The sequence below is a fragment of the Crocuta crocuta genome, unplaced genomic scaffold (assembly GCF_008692635.1).
Source record: "Crocuta crocuta isolate KB4526 unplaced genomic scaffold, BGI_CrCroc_1.0 scaffold147, whole genome shotgun sequence".
Taxonomy (NCBI): domain Eukaryota; kingdom Metazoa; phylum Chordata; class Mammalia; order Carnivora; family Hyaenidae; genus Crocuta; species Crocuta crocuta.
This window is the reverse complement of record NW_027532594.1, coordinates 1,328,410-1,347,266: the sequence shown is the minus strand read 5'-3', so window position 1 is coordinate 1,347,266 and position 18,857 is coordinate 1,328,410. Positions and strand designations below refer to the sequence as shown.

Here is an 18,857-nt window from a genome sequence, read left to right as displayed (position 1 = left end):
TGTGTGTGTGTGTGTGTGTGTGTGTGTGTGTGTGTGTGTGTGTGTGTGTGTGTGTGTGTGTGTGTGTGTGCGCGCGCCCTTCTCGCTATGTCTGTCTCTCAAAATAAGTGTTTGGAAAAAAAAAGTAGTAGAATTTCAAAGAAAACTAATTCATTGGGCAAATTTTTGAAGTTATTTGAACTCAAAAATCTTTTATGCAATACCTGAGCAGTTGATCATAGGTTAATCTTAATTTCTTGCAGTATTACAGGTGAGGCACTTGATATCCTAATTGGGTTATGCAGATTTTGTATATTATTTAGCTCATGTTTTTTGCTTTTCATATATTTTTGAAATGAAACATCACTTGATCATGGATGAGATTTTAATGTGGTTTTAGAAATAACTCCAGTTTTGTAAATATGTTGTAAGGTACTTTTTTTCCTTCATGCTAAATTTTCTATTTTGCTATATATGGTAAATAACTAATTATTTGGAGACTTTTAAAACCACATATATTCAACAGTGATCTATTTTTTAAATGGTGATCTTTTCTATTCATAGTGTGTGATCCCCATCATATTTTTATTATAGCATAAATCCCCTTGCATCTTATACGATAGTCTCTTGAGGATTGAATTGTTTACTCTTTGAGGTGAAATTCTATGTTTATTCATCATGATAGAATAGTATGATGTAGATGAAGGATTTTGGAATCAAACTGACCTAGATTCAAATTTTGCTCTGCCATTGAGCAACTCCATGGTTTTCTCAACTTAATGGTTTTCTCAACTGAAAAATGGAATGAATACTTGCTTTATAACAATGTCAAGATTAAGTCAGATTTTATACAAAGAACTGAACATTATGATTGTCACCTGGTAGATCCTAAATCAGTTATGATTCAGGTCATTTTTTTATGTTACTTTCTATAGTAAATGACCTTATTTAATGCATATTTATCAAATGAATGGTACCTGAAGTTAAAAACTTTAATTTAATTCAACAAATATAGTAAGTGCATGTTATAAGCCAAATATCACGCTTGGTGTTATGGAACAAATACATTGTCAAGTTTACAATTTAATTGGAAAGATTGGATATGTGGATATTAAATAACTGTAGGAGAATGAACAGATTAGCTTTGCAAATCTGAGTTTCTCAAGAAATAAGAGTAGAAACAAAGATATTACTGTCTCCCTAAATAAATTAAGCTCAAATTAGTTTCCTTTTACTTAGCTTTCATTTAAGAATAGAACAGTGTTAATTGTAAAGTATTTGATATTAGCTATAGTATATCATGTGTTGACCAGCACTCCCAGCTCAATGACAAATGATGCTTGATGAAGACTTTTCTTGATGTACAATAGTATAACTACTTTTGCTTTTGGAGAGATTGCAGATTTACTTGGTTTCTTGGTTTTCTGGTACAAATTAGATACTGTTCTTAAGTCAGTTTTGGCCTCTTGATACTTGTATTAAGCCAGATAATCAGTATTACAATAGACTATCAAGAGAGTAATATACTTATAATATCTGCTCTCAGATTCGTATTAGGATTTTATTAAATGTTTAAGATTTAAAATTTAAATTTTTTTAGTTGTTTAATTCCATTTGGTTATAAATTATGCACTGTCATTTTGTGAAAAATAATGAGTAGGTTTTTTTTAACTTTCTGAGAAATCTGTGTGTCTTTCTCTTTGGGAAATTGCATACCTTTATAGGTAAATGGCATTGTAGAAAGAGTACTGGTATAGAAGACCAGGGATCTAAGTTGTAGTTTCACTTGTGATTGAGTTAATAGCTCTTATCATCTACAAAATAAAAAATTTTGATCAGATAGTCTTCCAAACTATATGACTACCTTAGGTGTTTCATAAGTTTAGTTTTAAACTTTAGTGTCCCTGGATTGTAAATTTATTTTTTTGCCTAGAGAGTTTAGGATCAGATTAGCTCTTTAAATAATGAGACCTAGAGTCTAGGGGTTGCTGTCCCCAAAGTAGCTTCTTCCTAGATGAAAGAGTTGTGGTTACCGATTTTACTCCTACTAGAAAGAGAATTAGAGAGAATGGGCATGTGGACAAGAGTGCTGTTCATTCTAGGTCAGATTGAATAGCTGCCAACAAAAGCCAAAGTGAGGCATCACAGTCCCAGACTTTAGCCTCTACTACAAAGCTGTAATCATCAAGGCACTATGGTATTGGCACAAAAACAGACACATAGACCAATGGAATAGAATAGAGAACTCAGAATTGGACCCACAAATGTATGGCCAACTAATCTTTGACAAAGCAGGAAAGGAGTACCCAATGAAAAAAAAGACAGCCTCTTTAACAGATGGTGCTGGGAGAACTGGATAGCAACATGCAGAAGAATGAAACTAGATCATTTTCTCACACCATACACAAAAATAAACCCAAAATGGATAAAGGACCTGTGAGACAGGAAACCATCAAAACCCTAGAGGAGAAAGCAGGAAACAACCTCTTTGACCTCAACCGCAGCAGTTTCTTACTTGACACATCTGCAAAGGCAAGGGAATCAAGAGCCAAAACGAACTATTGGGACCTCATCAAGATAAAAAGCTTCTGCTGGCAAAGGAAACAATCCATAGAACTAATAGGCAACTGACGGAATGGAAGAAGATAGTTGCAAATGACATATCAGATAAAGGGCTAGTATCCAAAATCTATAAGGAACTCACCAAACTCCACACCAGAAAACAAATAATCTGGTGAAGAAATGGGCAGAAGACATGAACAGACACTTCTCCAAAGAAGACATCCAGATAGCTAACAGACACATGAAACGATGCTCAGCGTCCCTCATCATCAGCGAAATGCAGATCAAAACCACACTGAGATACCACCTCACACCGGTCAGAGTGGCTAAAATGAACAAATCAGAAAACTCTAGATGCTGGCGAGGATGTGGAGAAATGGGCACCCTCCTACACTGTTAGTGGGAATGTAAACTGGTGCAGCCCCTCTGGAAAATAGTGTGGAGGTTCCTCAAAAAATTAACAATAGAACTCCCCTATGACCCAGCAATAGCACTGCTAGAAATTTACCCAAGGGGTACAGGAGTGCTGACGCATAGGGGCACATGGACCCCAATATTCATAGTAGCACTCTCAACAATAGCCAAAACATGGAAAGAGCCCAAGTGTCCCATCAACTGACGAATGGATCAAGAAGATGTGGTTTATCTATACAATGGAATACTACATGGCAATGAGAAAGGATGAAATCTGGCCCTTTGTAGCAACATGGATGGAACTTGAGGGTGTGATGCTGAGCGAAATAAGTCAGGCAGAGAAGGACAAATACCATATGTTTGCACATATAGGTGGATTAGGAGGAACTTAATGGAGGACCATGGGGGATGAGAAGGGGAAAAACAGTTGGGGAGAGGGAAGGAGGCAAACCATGAGAGACTCTTGAATGCTGAAAACAAACTGAGGGCTGATGGGGATGGGGGAGATGGGAAGGGGGGTGATGGACATGGAGGAGGGTACTTGTTGGGATGAGCACTGGGTGTTATATGGAAACCAACTTGACAATAAACTATTTAAGGAAAAAAAGAATTCAGCAACTCTAAAAAAAAAAAAAGAAAGCCAAACTGAGTGGGTTGGTAAATGAAGGTTGAAAGCTAGATATTATTTTTAGCTAATTAATCCCTACCACTACCGCTCCCTCCATGCCTATTCTCTTATATTGATATTTATATTTTTGCCTTCCTTCCATTTTATTTCACTATATTTTAATTTTATATTTTTACCAAGTATTAAAGTGCTTTGGGATGTAGTTGTTTGAATATTGAAGGTTTTTTTGGGCTAAGAAGTCTAGCAACTTAGTTGGGTGTGGTAAGAAGAAGGTTAGAGTTGAGAAGGAAATTGTTTGGAATAAATAAATAGAGCATAAGCCTGAGTGGCAGCTGCTTATCCCAAAATATTATGATTTATTTTAGATAACGTGTCTTAAGTTCAGTTATAAGATTTAATAGGTCAGTTTCTTACCTATATAGTAAAAGTATAATTTAACATTGAGAAGAGTCTTCCAGGTTGTTGAGGATGTAATTCAGATCTTCCTCTTCATTTTTAAAACTTATTAGTCTTTAGTGCTGCTATAGACACTGGGGGGCATGTGCCCCTTCAAAACAGCATACCTGTATCCCTTGGATTATTAACTAGCAGTGCAGTTGCTGAGTTGTAGGGTAGTTCTATTTTTAATTTTTTGAGGAACTTCCATAGTGTTTTCTAGAGTGGCTACACCAGTTTGCATTCCTACCAGCAGTGCAAAAGAGATCCTTTCTCCGCATCCTCACAAACATCTGCTGTTGCCTGAGGTGTTAATGTTAGCCATTCTGACAGCTGTCAGAATGTGGTTTTGATTTGTATTTCCCTGATGATTAGTGATGTTGAGCATTTTTTCATGTGTCGGTTGGCCATCTGTATGTCTTCTTTGGAGAAGTGTCTATTCATGTCTTTTGCCTATTTCTTCACTAGATTATTTATTTTTTGGGTGTTGAGTTTGATAAGTTTGTCGTATATTTTGGATATTAACCCTTTATCAGACATGTCATTTGCAAATATCTTCTCCCTTTCCATCGGTTGCCTTTTAGTTTTGCTGATTGTTTCCTTTGCTGTGTAGAAGCTTTTTATTTTGATGAGGTCCCAGTAGTTTTTGCTTTTGTTTCCCTGGCCTCTGGAGACATGTTGAGTAAGAGTTTCTGCGGCCAAAGTCAAAGAGATTTTTGCCTCCTTTCTCCTCGAGGATTTTGATGGCTTCCTGTCTTACATTTAGGTCTTTCATCCATTTTGAGTTTGTGTGTGCGTGCATGCGTGTGTGTGTGTGTGTGTGTGTGTGTGTGTGTATGGTGTAAGAAAATGGTCCAGGTTTATTTTTCTGCAGGTCACTGTCCAGTTTTCCCAGCACCACTTGCTGAAGAGACTGTCTCTATTCCATTGGATATTCTTTCCTCCTTTATCAAAGATTAATTGGCCATATATTTGTGGGTCCATTTCTGGGTTCTCTTTTCCATTGATCTGAGTGTGTCTGTTTTTGTGCCAGTACCATACTATCTTGATGATTATAGCTTTGTAATACAGCTTAAAGTCCAGGATGTGATGCCTCCAGCTTTGGTTTTCTTTTTCAAGATTGCTTTGGCTATTTGGGGTCTTTTCTGGTTCCATACGAATTTTAGGATTGCTTATTCTAGCTCTGTGAAGAATGCTGGTATTATTTTGATAGATATTTCAATGACTATGTAGATTGCTTTGGGTAGTATTGACATTTAACAATATTTGTTCTTCCTATTCAGGAGCATGAAATATTTTTCCATTTTTTTTGTGTCTTCTTCAGTTTCTTTCATAAGCTTTCTGTAGTTTTCAGTGTATAGCCGAAGTATAGAAGGAGCCCAAATATCCACTGACAGATGAATGGATAAAGAAGATGTGATATATATAGATATACAATGGAATACTACTCAGTGATCAAATAGAATGAAATCTTGCCATTTGCAAAATTAGTCAGTCAGAGAAAGACAATTACCATATGACTTCACTGATATGAGGACTTTAAGATACAAAACAGATGAGCATAAGGGAAGGGAAACAAAAATAGTGTAAAAACAGGGAGGGGGACAAAACATAAGAGACCTAAGTCTTAAATATAGAGAATAAACAGAGGATTGCTGGATGGGTTGTGGGAGGGGGGCGTGAGATAAATGGGTAAGGGGCATTAAGGAATCTATTCCTGAAATAATTATTGCACTATATGCTAACTAACATGGATGTAAATTAAAAAATAAATAAATTATTTAAAAAACCTAAGTCTTCAGGGCACCTGGGTGGCTCAGTTGGTTAAACGACTCTTGGTTTCTGCTCAGGCCATGATCTCATGGCTTTGTGGGTTCAAGTCCTGCATTGGGCCCTGTGCTGGCAGCATGGAGGCTTCTTGGGATTCTCTCTCTCCTCACCCATTTTCTCCCCCTCCCGCACTCACACTGTCTTTGTTTCTCTCAAAATAAATAAACTTCAAAAAAAATTTCTAAATCCCTCCCCCAAACCTTATTAGTCCTCTGTTGATTCATATTAACTGTTTATAATTCATAGAAAAAGACTAAATTAAAAAGAAAGGTTTTTCAACATGGTTTTGTTTCTATACAGTCACGGTCAGAGAGACACAGCACAGATTCTCCTGTTACGAGGAGCCAAATATCTGTCAGATAAAAATGGAGTAACGCCTCTGGATTTATGTGTACAGGTATGTTGTTAGTGTCTATTCTTAGCCTTTTATTTTATAATAGAAATTGAGATTGGTTAAAATATTTTCCCTAAAATGAGAGGGTGGTGCAAAGATATCTATTCTGTAAAGAATATGATCTTTTTTTTTGTTTTTGAGAATACAATCCTTAAATAGGAACTATGGCGTTATAAGAACTTTATATTGGTATTCATCTCAGTTCCTGCCACAAGAGCTTTTAAAGCTCCTAGAATCTCCAGAGTGAGAAGAATGTCTTTTTGTACATGAACGAGATGGCTGGTGGCTAAAAGCCTCTGAAAGCTTCAGGAAGGAGGCTCGTTGCCAGGGGAGCTGACTGTGTGACTACAGGGCAGTGTCCCGTCCCATTCCCTGGGAGGTGAGAGGGGCCGGAGATTGAGTTCAGTCATCAATGACCAATATCCTGCCTATGTAATGGAATCCGTAAAAACCCTATAAACAGGGGGTTTCTCAGGGAGCATCCAGGTTGGCGAGCACATCAAAATTGTGGGATGGTGGCATGCCCAGAGAGAGCATGGAAGCTCTGTGCCCCTTCCCACATACCTTACCCTATGCATCTCTTCCATTTGGCTGTTCCTGGGTGGTATCCTTTATAATAAGCAGCTAATAGTAAATAAAGTGTCTCCCTGAATCCTGTGAGCTGTTATCAAAAAACAAATAGATTATCAAACCTGAGGAGCGGTTTGTGGGAACTCCTGAGTTATAGCTGGTTTATTCAGAAATATGAGTGGCCTGAACTTGTGAATGGCTTTTGAAGGAAGGGGCATTCTTATGAGACTGAGCTAACCTGTGAGGTCTGTGCTCATTCCGTATAGTTTGTGTTCGGATTGAATTAAATTGTGTGATACTCGGTTGGTGTCCACAGACAATTGGAAAATTCTTGGTGTGGAAAACCTATGCATTTAGTTTCAGACTGGCATATAGAGGAAACAAGAAGTTTTCTTATCTAGGTTTAAATCTTTTTATTTTATTCTATTGTTTTAGGGTGGCTATGGAGAGACTTGTGAAGTATTAATTCAGTATCACCCTAGGCTTTTCCAGACAATTATTCAAATGACACAGAATGAAGATCTCCGAGAAAACATGGTGATGTAATTGTGCTAATAGCTTGTAAAAGAACAAGCCTTATTCATGCTTAGCATATATGGCATTTTATAATGTGCTTGGTAATTTTATTATTACAAATATTTTAATGATTTGAAAGTCTGCATTATAGGAAGGTATAAATATATACTCATAAATTTTGTGTTAATATTTAGCCGTATGAATCTTCTGTCCTCTGGGTCTATTTTTTGCTGAAAATAATTAGAATTTTCCTCATACGGGAAAATAATGTAAGGAGGAATATCATAATATCATTAGTAATCGCTAGTTTATTGAGCTCTATATTTGTAATAGCTTTACTCTGAAAAATTGCAGAGTTGAGGCGCCTGAGTGGCTCAGTCAGTTGAGTGTCCAACTTCAGCTCAGGTCATGATCTCACAGTTCGTGGGTTTGAGCCCCGCGTCAGGCTCTGAGTGCTTGCTCAGAGCCTGGAGCCTGTTTCAGATTCTGTGTTTCCCTCTCTCTCTGACCCTCCCCTGCTCACTCTGTCTCTCTCTGTCTCTCAGAAATAAATAAAACATTAAAAAAAAAGTTAGGGCGCCTGAGTGGAGTGAGTGGAAGTCAGTTGAGCGTCCGATTTCAGCTCAGGTCATGATCTCACAGTTCGTGGGTTTGAGCCCCGCGTCAGGCTCTGAGTGCTTGCTCAGAGCCTGGAGACTGTTTCGGATTCTGTGTCTCCTGTCTCTGCCCCTCCCCTGCTCCTGCTCTGTCTTTCAAAAAAAAAAAATGTAAAAATAAATAAATTAATTAATTAAAAATTAAAAAAAGAGAAAAATTGCAGAATTGAAATTTTTCTTATAATTTAGAAGTTTGGAATTAATCTCTGTAAATGAGCTTGGTGATTTCTCTTCTGTTTATATTTTCTATTGCTTTTTTACTGGGTAATTTTGAAAATGTTTATGTCATCTTATCATTGTATTAGCTTTTGTAATGCAAAGTAACTGTAAAGGACTTGATTTAAACTAATTGGCTTTGAATACTACATGGCAATGAGAAAGAATGAAATCTGGCCATGTGTAGCAACATGGATGGAACTTGAGGGTGTTACGCTGAGCGAAATAAGTCAGGCAGAGAAGGACAAATAGCATATGTTTGCACGTATAGGAGGATTAGGAGGAACTTAATGGAGGACTGTGGGGGAGAAGAAGGGGAAAATAGTGGGGGAGAGGGAGGAAGGCAAGCCATGGGAGACTCTTTAATGCTGAGAACAAACTGAGGGCTGATGGGGGTGAGCGGGAGAGGAAAGGGATCACTGATGGGCATGGAGGAGGGCACTTGTGGGGATGAGCACTGGGTGTTATATGGAAACCAACTTGACAATAAACTATTTAAAAAATAAATAAATAAAAAATAAACTAATTGGCTTTGGGATACTTTTTAAACTAATACGTACTTAATTTCTTGATAAAGTTTAATGGATTATTGTATAACCATATTTTTTTATTTGTAAAAAATTTAGTTACGACAAGTTCTGGAACATTTGTCTCAGCAAAGTGAAAACCAGTACCTGAAGATTCTAACAAGCCTTGCTGAAGTTGCCACAACAAATGGCCATAAACTGCTTAGGTAAGTGTTTGAAAATATAAGCAAACCAGTATGTGGCAGAATCTGTCAGCTTTGTCTCCTTTCAGCTTTTCTGGGAATAGTTTATTTTGTTGGATATTTTTGTCAGTGGTAAGATGTTCTAAAATTCTGCTGACTTATTGTTTTGTTTTAAAGGACCAGAGCAGGGCGCCTGGGTGGCTTAGTTGGTTAAGCAGTCGGCTTCATGACCTCAGGTCATGATCTCGTGGTTCATGGGTTCGAGCCGTGCATCGGGCTCTGTGCTGACAGCTCAGAGCCTGGAGCCTGCTTCAGATTCTGCATCTCCTTCTCTCTCTCCCCTTCCCCTGCTCACTCTCTGTCTCTCAAAAATAAAATAAACAAACAAACAAAAGAGTAAAATAAATAAAGGACCAGAGCAATCAGCTATTACTGGGAGATTTTAGTCTTTTTAGAGAGAAGGAAAATAAGGATTATTTAAGTGGATTTGGACATAGTTTTCTAAAGTTTTATAAAATGATACGTTAGTCATCTAAGTAAACATACATGAAGAAGAATCAAGAAAATTTAGGAGTCTTTTGTTGTTATTGTTGTTCCTCCCCCAAGAAAATAGTTTGGGAATCGTGATTGCTAATTTATATAACTCCGGGTATAGGCCACCGTTCAGGCTCTCAGTATCCCTTCATGATTCCTTACAAAGATTTTACCCTAAACTGTCCCCCTTTTTTCAGTTCTTTATTCTTTCCAACAGATGCTATGGTTTTAATGGCTGATTGTTATATTTTTGAAGGTAATGCCTTTATATTACTTGCATTTTTATATATGCCTTTTCCTGCAGCTGTACTTTATTGTATATAGTTCGCTGTCCCAATTAGGAATAGACAGCCGTTTAGAAAAGGTTAATGTGTTCTTTCTTATCTTATAAGCTTGGCCTGCTCCTAATATGGAGCTTTCCCCTGTGCAGTTTTCATTTCACTTCTCTTAATATACCAACAATCTTAGAATAGGTCATGGTCTTCTCTCATCTCTGTGGTTGCACCTAGAGTTTCTTCCTCCCAGCTCCATGCTATTTCTATAAATCAGCTACATTGTCAAGTCCATTATGTTAGCCCCTTGTTTCTGTCTTTCTTTGGGCTTTTCATATACTCAGACCAGAATCATACTCTGTACCATTTACGCAGAAGGATCTTTGCTAGGCCCCTACACTTCATGGTACCAGGGTCACCCTCTTGTGTTCTTTTAGCCAGTAAGTCTTTCTTCAGTTCTACTCACGATACTATTTGCTAATTTTTATAATTCAGTTTCTAACTTTGAGACTACTTAAGATTCTTTCTATGGGAGTCACTGAATTTCAGCTTTATATAATGTTCTCATTTTCGTTAGTCATTTCCATTGATCCATTTATTTGATGAGAGTTTTCTGTGATTTAGACATAGTAAATAAATAAAGGCATGGCTCAGGAGTCTGCCAGACTCAGGTTTAAATCCAGATATCACTATTTACTGTGTGAGCTCAGCAAGTAACTGTTTTGAATTTCCCTTTTTCGTTTGCCCATCTATCTAATACATATTTTTGAGGGCCTACTATCCCCTAGGCCATCTGGTAGGTGATTGTGAATAAAACAGACAAGATCTCTTCCTATATTTAATTTACAGCCTAGTCAGGATTTTATTTCCTTGTTGGAAAATGGTAGTAAATATCTTCTTAATGAATTGTTGTAAACATCCAGTGATAAGATACTGGGAAGTGCCAAGCACAGTGTTTGGCACATAGTAGAGATGGTGATGAGGATTATATAAATGGAAAATGCCAGAGATCATGATCATGATTATTTTAAAAATCCTGTTTTCCTATATTAGAAAACTAGCCTGTTTTTTTTCCTACCTAAATCTTTGTCCTATTTTTTTGCTTTTCCAAGTAATGAGAAAGCCTCTTTTTTTTTATATTTTTATTTTAAGTTCACCTTTAATACTTTATAACCAGGAACTAAGCTAAGGAGCATTGAAATACATTATTTTGTCTAAACCTCACAATAATTTTGTTATTTAGGTAGTCATTTCCATTTTACATAAAAGAAAACTGAAGTTAACAATTTACCAAGCTAATACATAGAAGAACAAGGATTCCTATTCTCATTAATAAAGAGCAGATTTGGGTTCCAGTGTAGCTCTTAAAAGCAACAGGGAGATTAGTGGAACAGAATAGGGTGGGGAAAAAGGGAGCCATGGCCCAATCAAGTTTTAAAACTATTTTACTAAATTGTACTGCCTCATCACTTACAATGTTAAATTGCAAAATTTCAGATTTTGAAATTTCATTTCAAATATGAAATCTATTAATTATGGCCATTTTGGGGTTCTAAGTATCTTTTTCTTTTATTTTTTAAATGTTTATTCATTTTTGGGGGGAGGGCAGAAGGAGGGGGACAGAGGATCTGAAGCAGGCTCTACAGTAACAGCAGTGAGATCATGACCTGAGCCGAAGTTGAATGCTCAACCTGCAGAACTATCGAGTGCCCCTAGGTATCTTTTTCTTGAGATTGGTAATGAGTGTTGGTTATTAGAATTATACTAGAGTTTATTGTGTTTACTGTTTTGGAAAATCCTGTGTTTCTCCTTTACTACCTTTACCTGACACTACTACCACACTCGCCAGTTGTGTGGGTTCTTTATTCCCCACACCAAGCAATTCTTTAGCACCAACTGGTATACAGTTTAAATCAGCTTTGAAAAATATCCACATAGAGATACATCATATCTCATAGGTTAAGGACTCATTCCTAGGAGACTGCTCCCACTTTTAGATGCCAAGTAGGTCCCTAGGTTAGCCATAACTTCTGTCTGACTTCACTACAAATTGGAGGTTCTCATGACCTCCTTCCCTTTGGGTTTGGTTATATTTTAGAACAGCTCACAGTATTCAGGGAAATACTTACTTAGACTTACCACTCTATTAAAAGATATAAATGATGGAGATGATCAGCCAGATGAAGAGACTCATAGGAAAAGGTATTGGAGGATCTCGAGCATGGGAACTTCTGTCTGCATGGAATTGAGGGTGTCACCCTCCCAGTATGTAGATGTGTTCACCAGTCTGGAAGATCACTGATGGAGGTGACCCGCCTCCCTCCAGGAGTCCACTAAGGTTCACCTCAGTAGAACAAAAGACACTGCTGTCACCCAGGAAATTACAAGGGATTTAGGAATTCCGTATCGGGAACTGTGGTCAAAGACCAAATATTAGAATAAAACATGTTCCTAGTGCTCTTATCACTTAGAAAATTATGAAGGTTCTAGGAGCTTTGTGCCGAGAACCGGGAGTAGAGACCAATATATATATTTTCTATTGTCTCACAACTGCCAAGGTAGATAAAGAGGATCTCAAATACAAATTTTTCCCCCTGCCAGTTTATGTTTTCTCGTACTTTCGCAAATTGTCTTCCTTTTGTTCATTCATTTATGAATCATTTTATTCTTCTTACCCCACAATGTAATGTAATTTTGACCACTTTAATAGAAATTTTAATTAAGAAAACTGATTCAAATATATATTAAGTGACAGTTGAGATGTTAATTAGCTTTTTAAAAAATGGATAGCCTTTTGTCTAACTAGTTCTGGGAATACTTGCTAATGATAATATATTTACTTTTTAAAAAATTGTTTCTTATGTTTTTTAAAATTTATTTTTGAGAGAGAGAGAGAGAGAGGCTGAGAGAGAGGGAGACACAGAATCTGAAGCAGGCTCCAGACTCAGAGCTGTCAGCACAGAGCCCAATGCAGGGCTCGAACTCATGAACCGCGAGATCATGACCTGAGCCAAAGTCGGACACTCAACCAACTTAGCTGCCTAGGCACCCGTAGATAATAAATATTTATTTGCGGTCCTTTTTGCACATAATATGTTTGACTAAATAAGTGAAATATTTTGCTTTCTATATACTTATGATTAAAGATAAAGATAGTTATCAATGTGCAAATGAACAGAGAATTCACAGCTGTTTGCTTAGTAAGACATTGAATGATAGTATACTTTTATATAAACCAAAGGTAAGTTCATTGATAGGGCTTTGAATTAGGAAACTCATGTTAAAATTTTTATATTGAGATCTTACGGGTTGGGAAGAAATTACCATTTTATTCAAGTAGAGAGCGATATGATGTTTAGATTTTATGATCTTTTTGTATAACACTAAAGATATTTCACTTGTTGTAAAGTGAAAAGTAGCATTTCTTAGATCAGTGATTCAGTTTGGAAGAAGTTTAAACTGGTTATAGTAATATAAAATTATTAGATGGTATTAATAATTGAGAGTGATATTCAGATTCCATTGTTAAGAAAATACTTCGTAAGTCATGAAATATTTTATAGATCAGTTATTTAAATCTTTAAATATATGGTAATTTTGCAGAGGAAGGTCAAATTTACCTCTTTCTCATAGAAATTAAATTAGAGAGTTGTCATAGTTAATTTTTCCAAGAGTCACAACACAATGAAAGAAGGATAGTTTCAGCCAAATTACATTTCTGTTTTGTCAGTCTCACAATCTTATGATATGAAATTAGCAACACTTCATAAATTAAATATATATAAAAATCAGTGCAAAGGTACTAAAACAAAAAGTTTTGCTAATATGATGTAGCTCTCCCAGTTCAGTATGGATAGCACTAACTGTCATATTTTAGTAACAGTTATAACTGATGGCTAATTTTTATTGATTATTTTTAACAATTTAATAATTCTTAGAATGAGAAACAAAGAATGTTGAAGTGAAAATGTCAGGAAATTTTGGGTTCACATATCACCAGCATAGAAAACACCTTCTAGTTGGCACTTACACATTGGAATTCTTAGAATTAGGCATTTTCTATATTTCCACATTACTAATCCATTGTATTTCATTTTATTTTATTTTATTAATTTATTTTCTAAATTTATTTTGAGAGAGGCAGTGAGTGGGGGAGGGGCAGAAAGAGAAGAGACAATCCCAAGCAGGCTCTGCACTGCCAGAATGGGCCCTGATGTGGGGCGTGAATCCAAGAACTGTGAGGTCTTGGCCTGAGCTGAAATCAAGAGTCGGGCACTTCCAACTGAGCCACTCAGCACCCCACTAATCCTTTTAGTTATTATTGACGTATAGTTGACATAAAATATTATATTAGTTTCAGGTGTACAACATAATAATTCCATGTTAGTCAGAGCTCATCATGATATGCGTAGTCCCTATATGTCACCATACAGTGTTATTACAGGATTATTAAATATATTCCCTATGCTGTTCTTTTCATCTCCTTGACTTTTCATCTCAATGGTAAAATACACTTAGGGGAAGTTAGGGTAAGCTTTGATAATTTATGTGTACAGTTGTAACCATTCTGCCCCAAAGTTTATGTAACTCTTTTAAAAAAATTTTTTAAATGTTTTATTTATTCTAGAGACAGAGACAGAGAGGCAGAGCATGAGTGGGTGAGGGGCAGAGTGAGAGAGGGACACAGAAATCGAAAGCAGGCTCCAGGCTCTGAGTTGTCAGCATAGAGCCCAATGTGGGGCTCGAACCCACGAACTGTTGAGATTATGACCTGAGCTGAAGTTGGACACTTAACCGACTGAACCACCCAGATGCCTCTATGTAGCTCTTTACTCTGCTTTTGTGTAACTGTTGTAATAGAAGATAATTGATGTTAAAGATTCCAAATTAAAGAACCTCCTGAACAACAACAAACATTTTTTTAAAGATCTGTCATTAGATTCAGTACAGATTTAGCCTAACACCTACAATTTTCTCTATGGAAGAGTAGTTGATTGATATTTGTAATGATGAGCAATTCCCAGGCACTATAAGATTCTGAAGGGCTTTTTGATTTGTCAAAGAAGTTTATATTATATTCAATATTGTTGTGTTAATTGTATTTGAGTTCTTTTTTCTTCATAGTGGTATGTATATCCTATATTTATGTAGAGTCATAGGATGACCCATTATGTAGAGAATCTCCCTGATGCTGATAGTCACTTTAAGATTATTCAATTTGTAAGTGTTCTACTTATGTGAACAATTGGTTACTAATCTCAGGTGAGGAAGGGAAATGAAGTTTTGGATAGAAAAAGGAGAAAGTTCAGCTTCTACAATGGAGTTGTAGTTTGACTTAAGAACACAATCAGCTGGGGCACCTGGGTGGCTCAGTTGGTTGGACTGATCTCGCAGTCCATGGTTTCGAGCCCTGCGTGCTGACAGCTCAGAGCCTGGAGCCTGCTTTGGATTCTGTGATTCCCTTTCTCTCTGCCCCACCCCCACTCAAGCTCGCTCTCTGTCTCAAAAATAAAATAAACATTAAAAACAAAAAGAACACAATCATTGTTTCTATTATCTTTTCTCTGAAATGTTCTCAGAGTTCTAAAGACTCAATTTAATTTATACATATACTTTTGGAAATGAAAGAGATTACCTAAAGTTGATGCCTCAAGAAACCAAATGTTGGGGCTTTCCTTCATATTTATGCTTTGATTATTGGTTCTATTCAGATTGCTTAAACATTAACAATTCATTCATATGCAATCTAAATAATGTATAACAACTTCCTGTTAAACACAACATTTCATCCCCTATCATGATAGGAAAGGAACTTCACTAGTTATATTAGGAAGCAGATGATTAATGTCATGGAAATGTTTTAAATTAAGTGTTTTAAGATGTAATTTGTTTTATTCTACCTAACCTATTCATACTTTAACTTTTATTTTCAGCTTGTCTAGTAATTATGATGCTCAAATGAAGAGCCTTTTAAGGATTGTGAGGATATTTTGTCATGTCTTTCGAATTGGTCCATCCTCTCCCAGTAATGGAATCGATTTGGGCTACAATGGGAATAAAACTCCAAGAAGCCAGGTGTTCAAGGTCAGAAAAGTATATGATGTTTTTAAGAAGATAGACCAAAAAAGAGATGAATTTGACAAAGCATGCATTCATTAATTGGAAACCTCATGAACTAAGTTTGGTTCATACTCGTATCATGTTTTAAGTTAGACACTTTTCTCCTTAAATCCCTTTCTAATCAACAATGAGTCTTAAGTGGTGAGCTTTCTGTATTTTTCTTACAAGTAACATTTTAATTCCATTAGTGTTGTATTCAAAGGGTAAAGATACTCAGTGTTTAAATCTATGTTTTTTTTTTATTGGATTATAGGTTTTAAATGTGACAATATACAGCCATCATGCTTTTTAAAAAATCATTCAGAAGTAAAGAAAATAACTAGTTTTCTTTTTTTCCTTGTGTCCATTTTTTTCTTAAGTTTTTATTTTAATTCCAGTTAGTTAACATACAGTGCTATGTTAGTGTCAGGTGTACAGGATAGTGATTGAACAATTCCATACATCACCTAGTGCTCATCACAAGTGTCTACCTTAACCTCTATCACCTATTTACCTATTTAATCCTTCCTCCTCCTCCCTCCCTCTGAAAATGATAGTTTCTATTTAGAGTTTATTATCACACGTGTTAATGTGTGTGTCCATGTGTGTGTTTTAAAAGTAAGTTTACTTTCATTTCCTGGATTTACTACCAATTCCTGGGATCACTTCAAGGAAGAATCATTGAGGTATTTTCTTTTCTCTTTTAAAAAAAATTTAAAATACTTACTTAATTTATATTTTGAAAGAGAGAGAGAGAGCACAAGCAGGGGAGGGACAAAAGGAAGGCGGAAGGAGAGGGAGAATCCCAAGCAGGCTATGCACAGTCAGCATAGAGCCTGATGCAGGATCAGTCTCATGAACTGTGAGATCATGACCTGAGCCCAAATCAGGAGTTAGATGCTTAAGTGACTTAATCACCAGGCACCCTGAGATATTTTCTTAAAATATTTTGTTTTGCTTCATCTGCTTCCTGTAAGACAGTGCTGCTACCCAAGTTAAATTATAATTTTATGTTATAATGAATGTGGCTGTCATTGCTATTGTTAAGGCTTTTTTTGAGACATATTTTTAAATATCTCAGATTTTGGACAAATGTGTAACTTTATAATTGTTTTCTATTAGTTTTTTTAAAGGTAATTTATCTTAAGAAATTTTTATGGTATAAAATTTTCTTTTGGGTTCACAAAGGCTTATATTTCTTTAAATAGTGCTTTGAGAGACACCTGGGTGGCTCAGTCGGTTAAGTGTCTTACTTTGGCTCAGGTCATGATCTCACAGTAGTGGGTTTGAGCCCCACATCAGGCTCTGTGCTGACAGCTCAGAGCCTGGAGCTTGCTTCGGATTCTGTGTTTCCCTCTCTCTCTTGCCTCTCCCCCTCTCGCTTTCTGTTTATGTCTCTCAAAATAAAGACTTAAAAAAATAAAAAGATAAATAAAAATAGTCTTTTGAGTATAAATACAGGTTATCTATCCAAAAAGTGACGTAAACATTTTTATGTGTCACTTCCTCAAAAATTACTCCTGATTGACAACTTTACTGTCTGTAAAATTTGAACTAAAACTAATGACCCATATTAAGTGATTGTTACATGGAATATTTTGGGCACTTATAAGTGCTTTGTAAGCATTTTGACCCTGGTAGATTCTTTAATAGCTAAAATAGGTATAATAGGCTTTTAGAAAGGTGTGGGTAAGGGTCTTGCATCTCTGTGTGTGCTTCACTGTTTTTTAAAGAATTAGTGTAGAAAAGAGTTTTCATCTGTGTGTATGTGTGTGTGAGAGATTCTTATTTTTCTTTCTTTTTTTCCCCTATTGTGCCACCTCCTGGAAGAAAGCAGTTATACATCTTTTTGTCATTCAAATTTTGGCTTTTCGCATGCCACTTCCTCAACACTAGTTTGGAGTGATAACCCAAGGTCTTTGCAAAATTTGAGTCTAAATATTGACACGCTATTTTGTCAGTATTATTTTAAGTGAGTTTTACTACTGAAACATTCACATTACATGCAGTTTAATGTATTCTGGTGTGGCTCATGCTGATTTGATTTTCTTTTTATCTTTTCTACTTCTCTCTAATGATGAATAGAAAATCAAATCAGGTATAGATAAAGTCACTCTTATCCAGATTGGGTATGGATTATATTCACTATTGTCTGTTTTTTGTTGTTGTTGTTGTTGTTGGTTAAAATTTGAGTCTGCTGTGTGTTTGCTAATATCAGAAAATAAGTATGTGTTAATTAGTAGCCTCTCTATAAGAATTTCGTGCTTGATTTAAAATGTTAGTTTTCTGTCTAGCCTGTACTGGTATAACAGAGAAGAAAAGGGTATCACTAGTTTTCTTTGAGCTTTTCTGTTATGAAATCTAAACTATGTTTTGATTGTCATATATCAATGACATATATAATATAAAAAGGTCTTTTTTCTCTATTTTATTTCATTTGTTAGTATCTTTTTTTTTTTAAGGGATTGTTTTCTGCATCATTGACAACTGCTTTTGCCTTTGACCATTATTATTTTTTAAATTTTGACCGTACACTTCAGTAAAACATTTTTATTACAAAACTCATCTAAATTTTTTTTTAAAAATTAAATGTTACTCTTAAAAATTTATTGGTCTCTTTCCGTATAATTTTATGAATTAAGTATAGACAGGAAGCTGACAAAATGATCTGCCCTCCCACTTACAAGGATAAAAAATAGAAATTGTAATGTCATCTAATTTATATAAAGTCTTCTGTTCATTGTGGGGTAATTCAGAGTTGTAAAGATCTTCACCATTTCCTGAGCTCCTGCGATGTTAGACTAGAAATACCATTTTAATTTTTACCACATTTTGTCTAAGGTAGCAATTGATCCCTACTTTCCATTTCATTAACTAGATATTCTAACATGTCACTTTTAGGAGTAACTAATGGATTTTCCATTAAGAATGAGTGGGTTTATAGGCCATGTGGTTTTAGTAGGTGAAATTGTTTAACATCCTGTTATTAGTTTTCTGATTTACCTTAGAAATCCTTTAAGTTAATCTTATTTTTTCTTTTTCT

General features: G+C 35.8%; 1 protein-coding gene across 3 annotated transcripts in view; it reads left to right on the top strand.

Moving 5' to 3' along the window:
- HACE1 (HECT domain and ankyrin repeat containing E3 ubiquitin protein ligase 1) overlaps positions 1–18,857 on the top strand; it is a 119,322-nt gene that overhangs the window by 35,051 nt on the left and 65,414 nt on the right. For all 3 annotated transcript variants that reach the window (XM_077780007.1, XM_077780008.1, XM_077780006.1), the window contains 4 exons: positions 6,149–6,245; positions 7,248–7,349; positions 8,827–8,933; positions 15,649–15,799. In XM_077780007.1, coding sequence (XP_077636133.1) covers positions 6,149–6,245; positions 7,248–7,349; positions 8,827–8,933; positions 15,649–15,799 — 457 coding nt within the window. The remainder of the gene's footprint in view (positions 1–6,148; positions 6,246–7,247; positions 7,350–8,826; positions 8,934–15,648; positions 15,800–18,857) is intronic.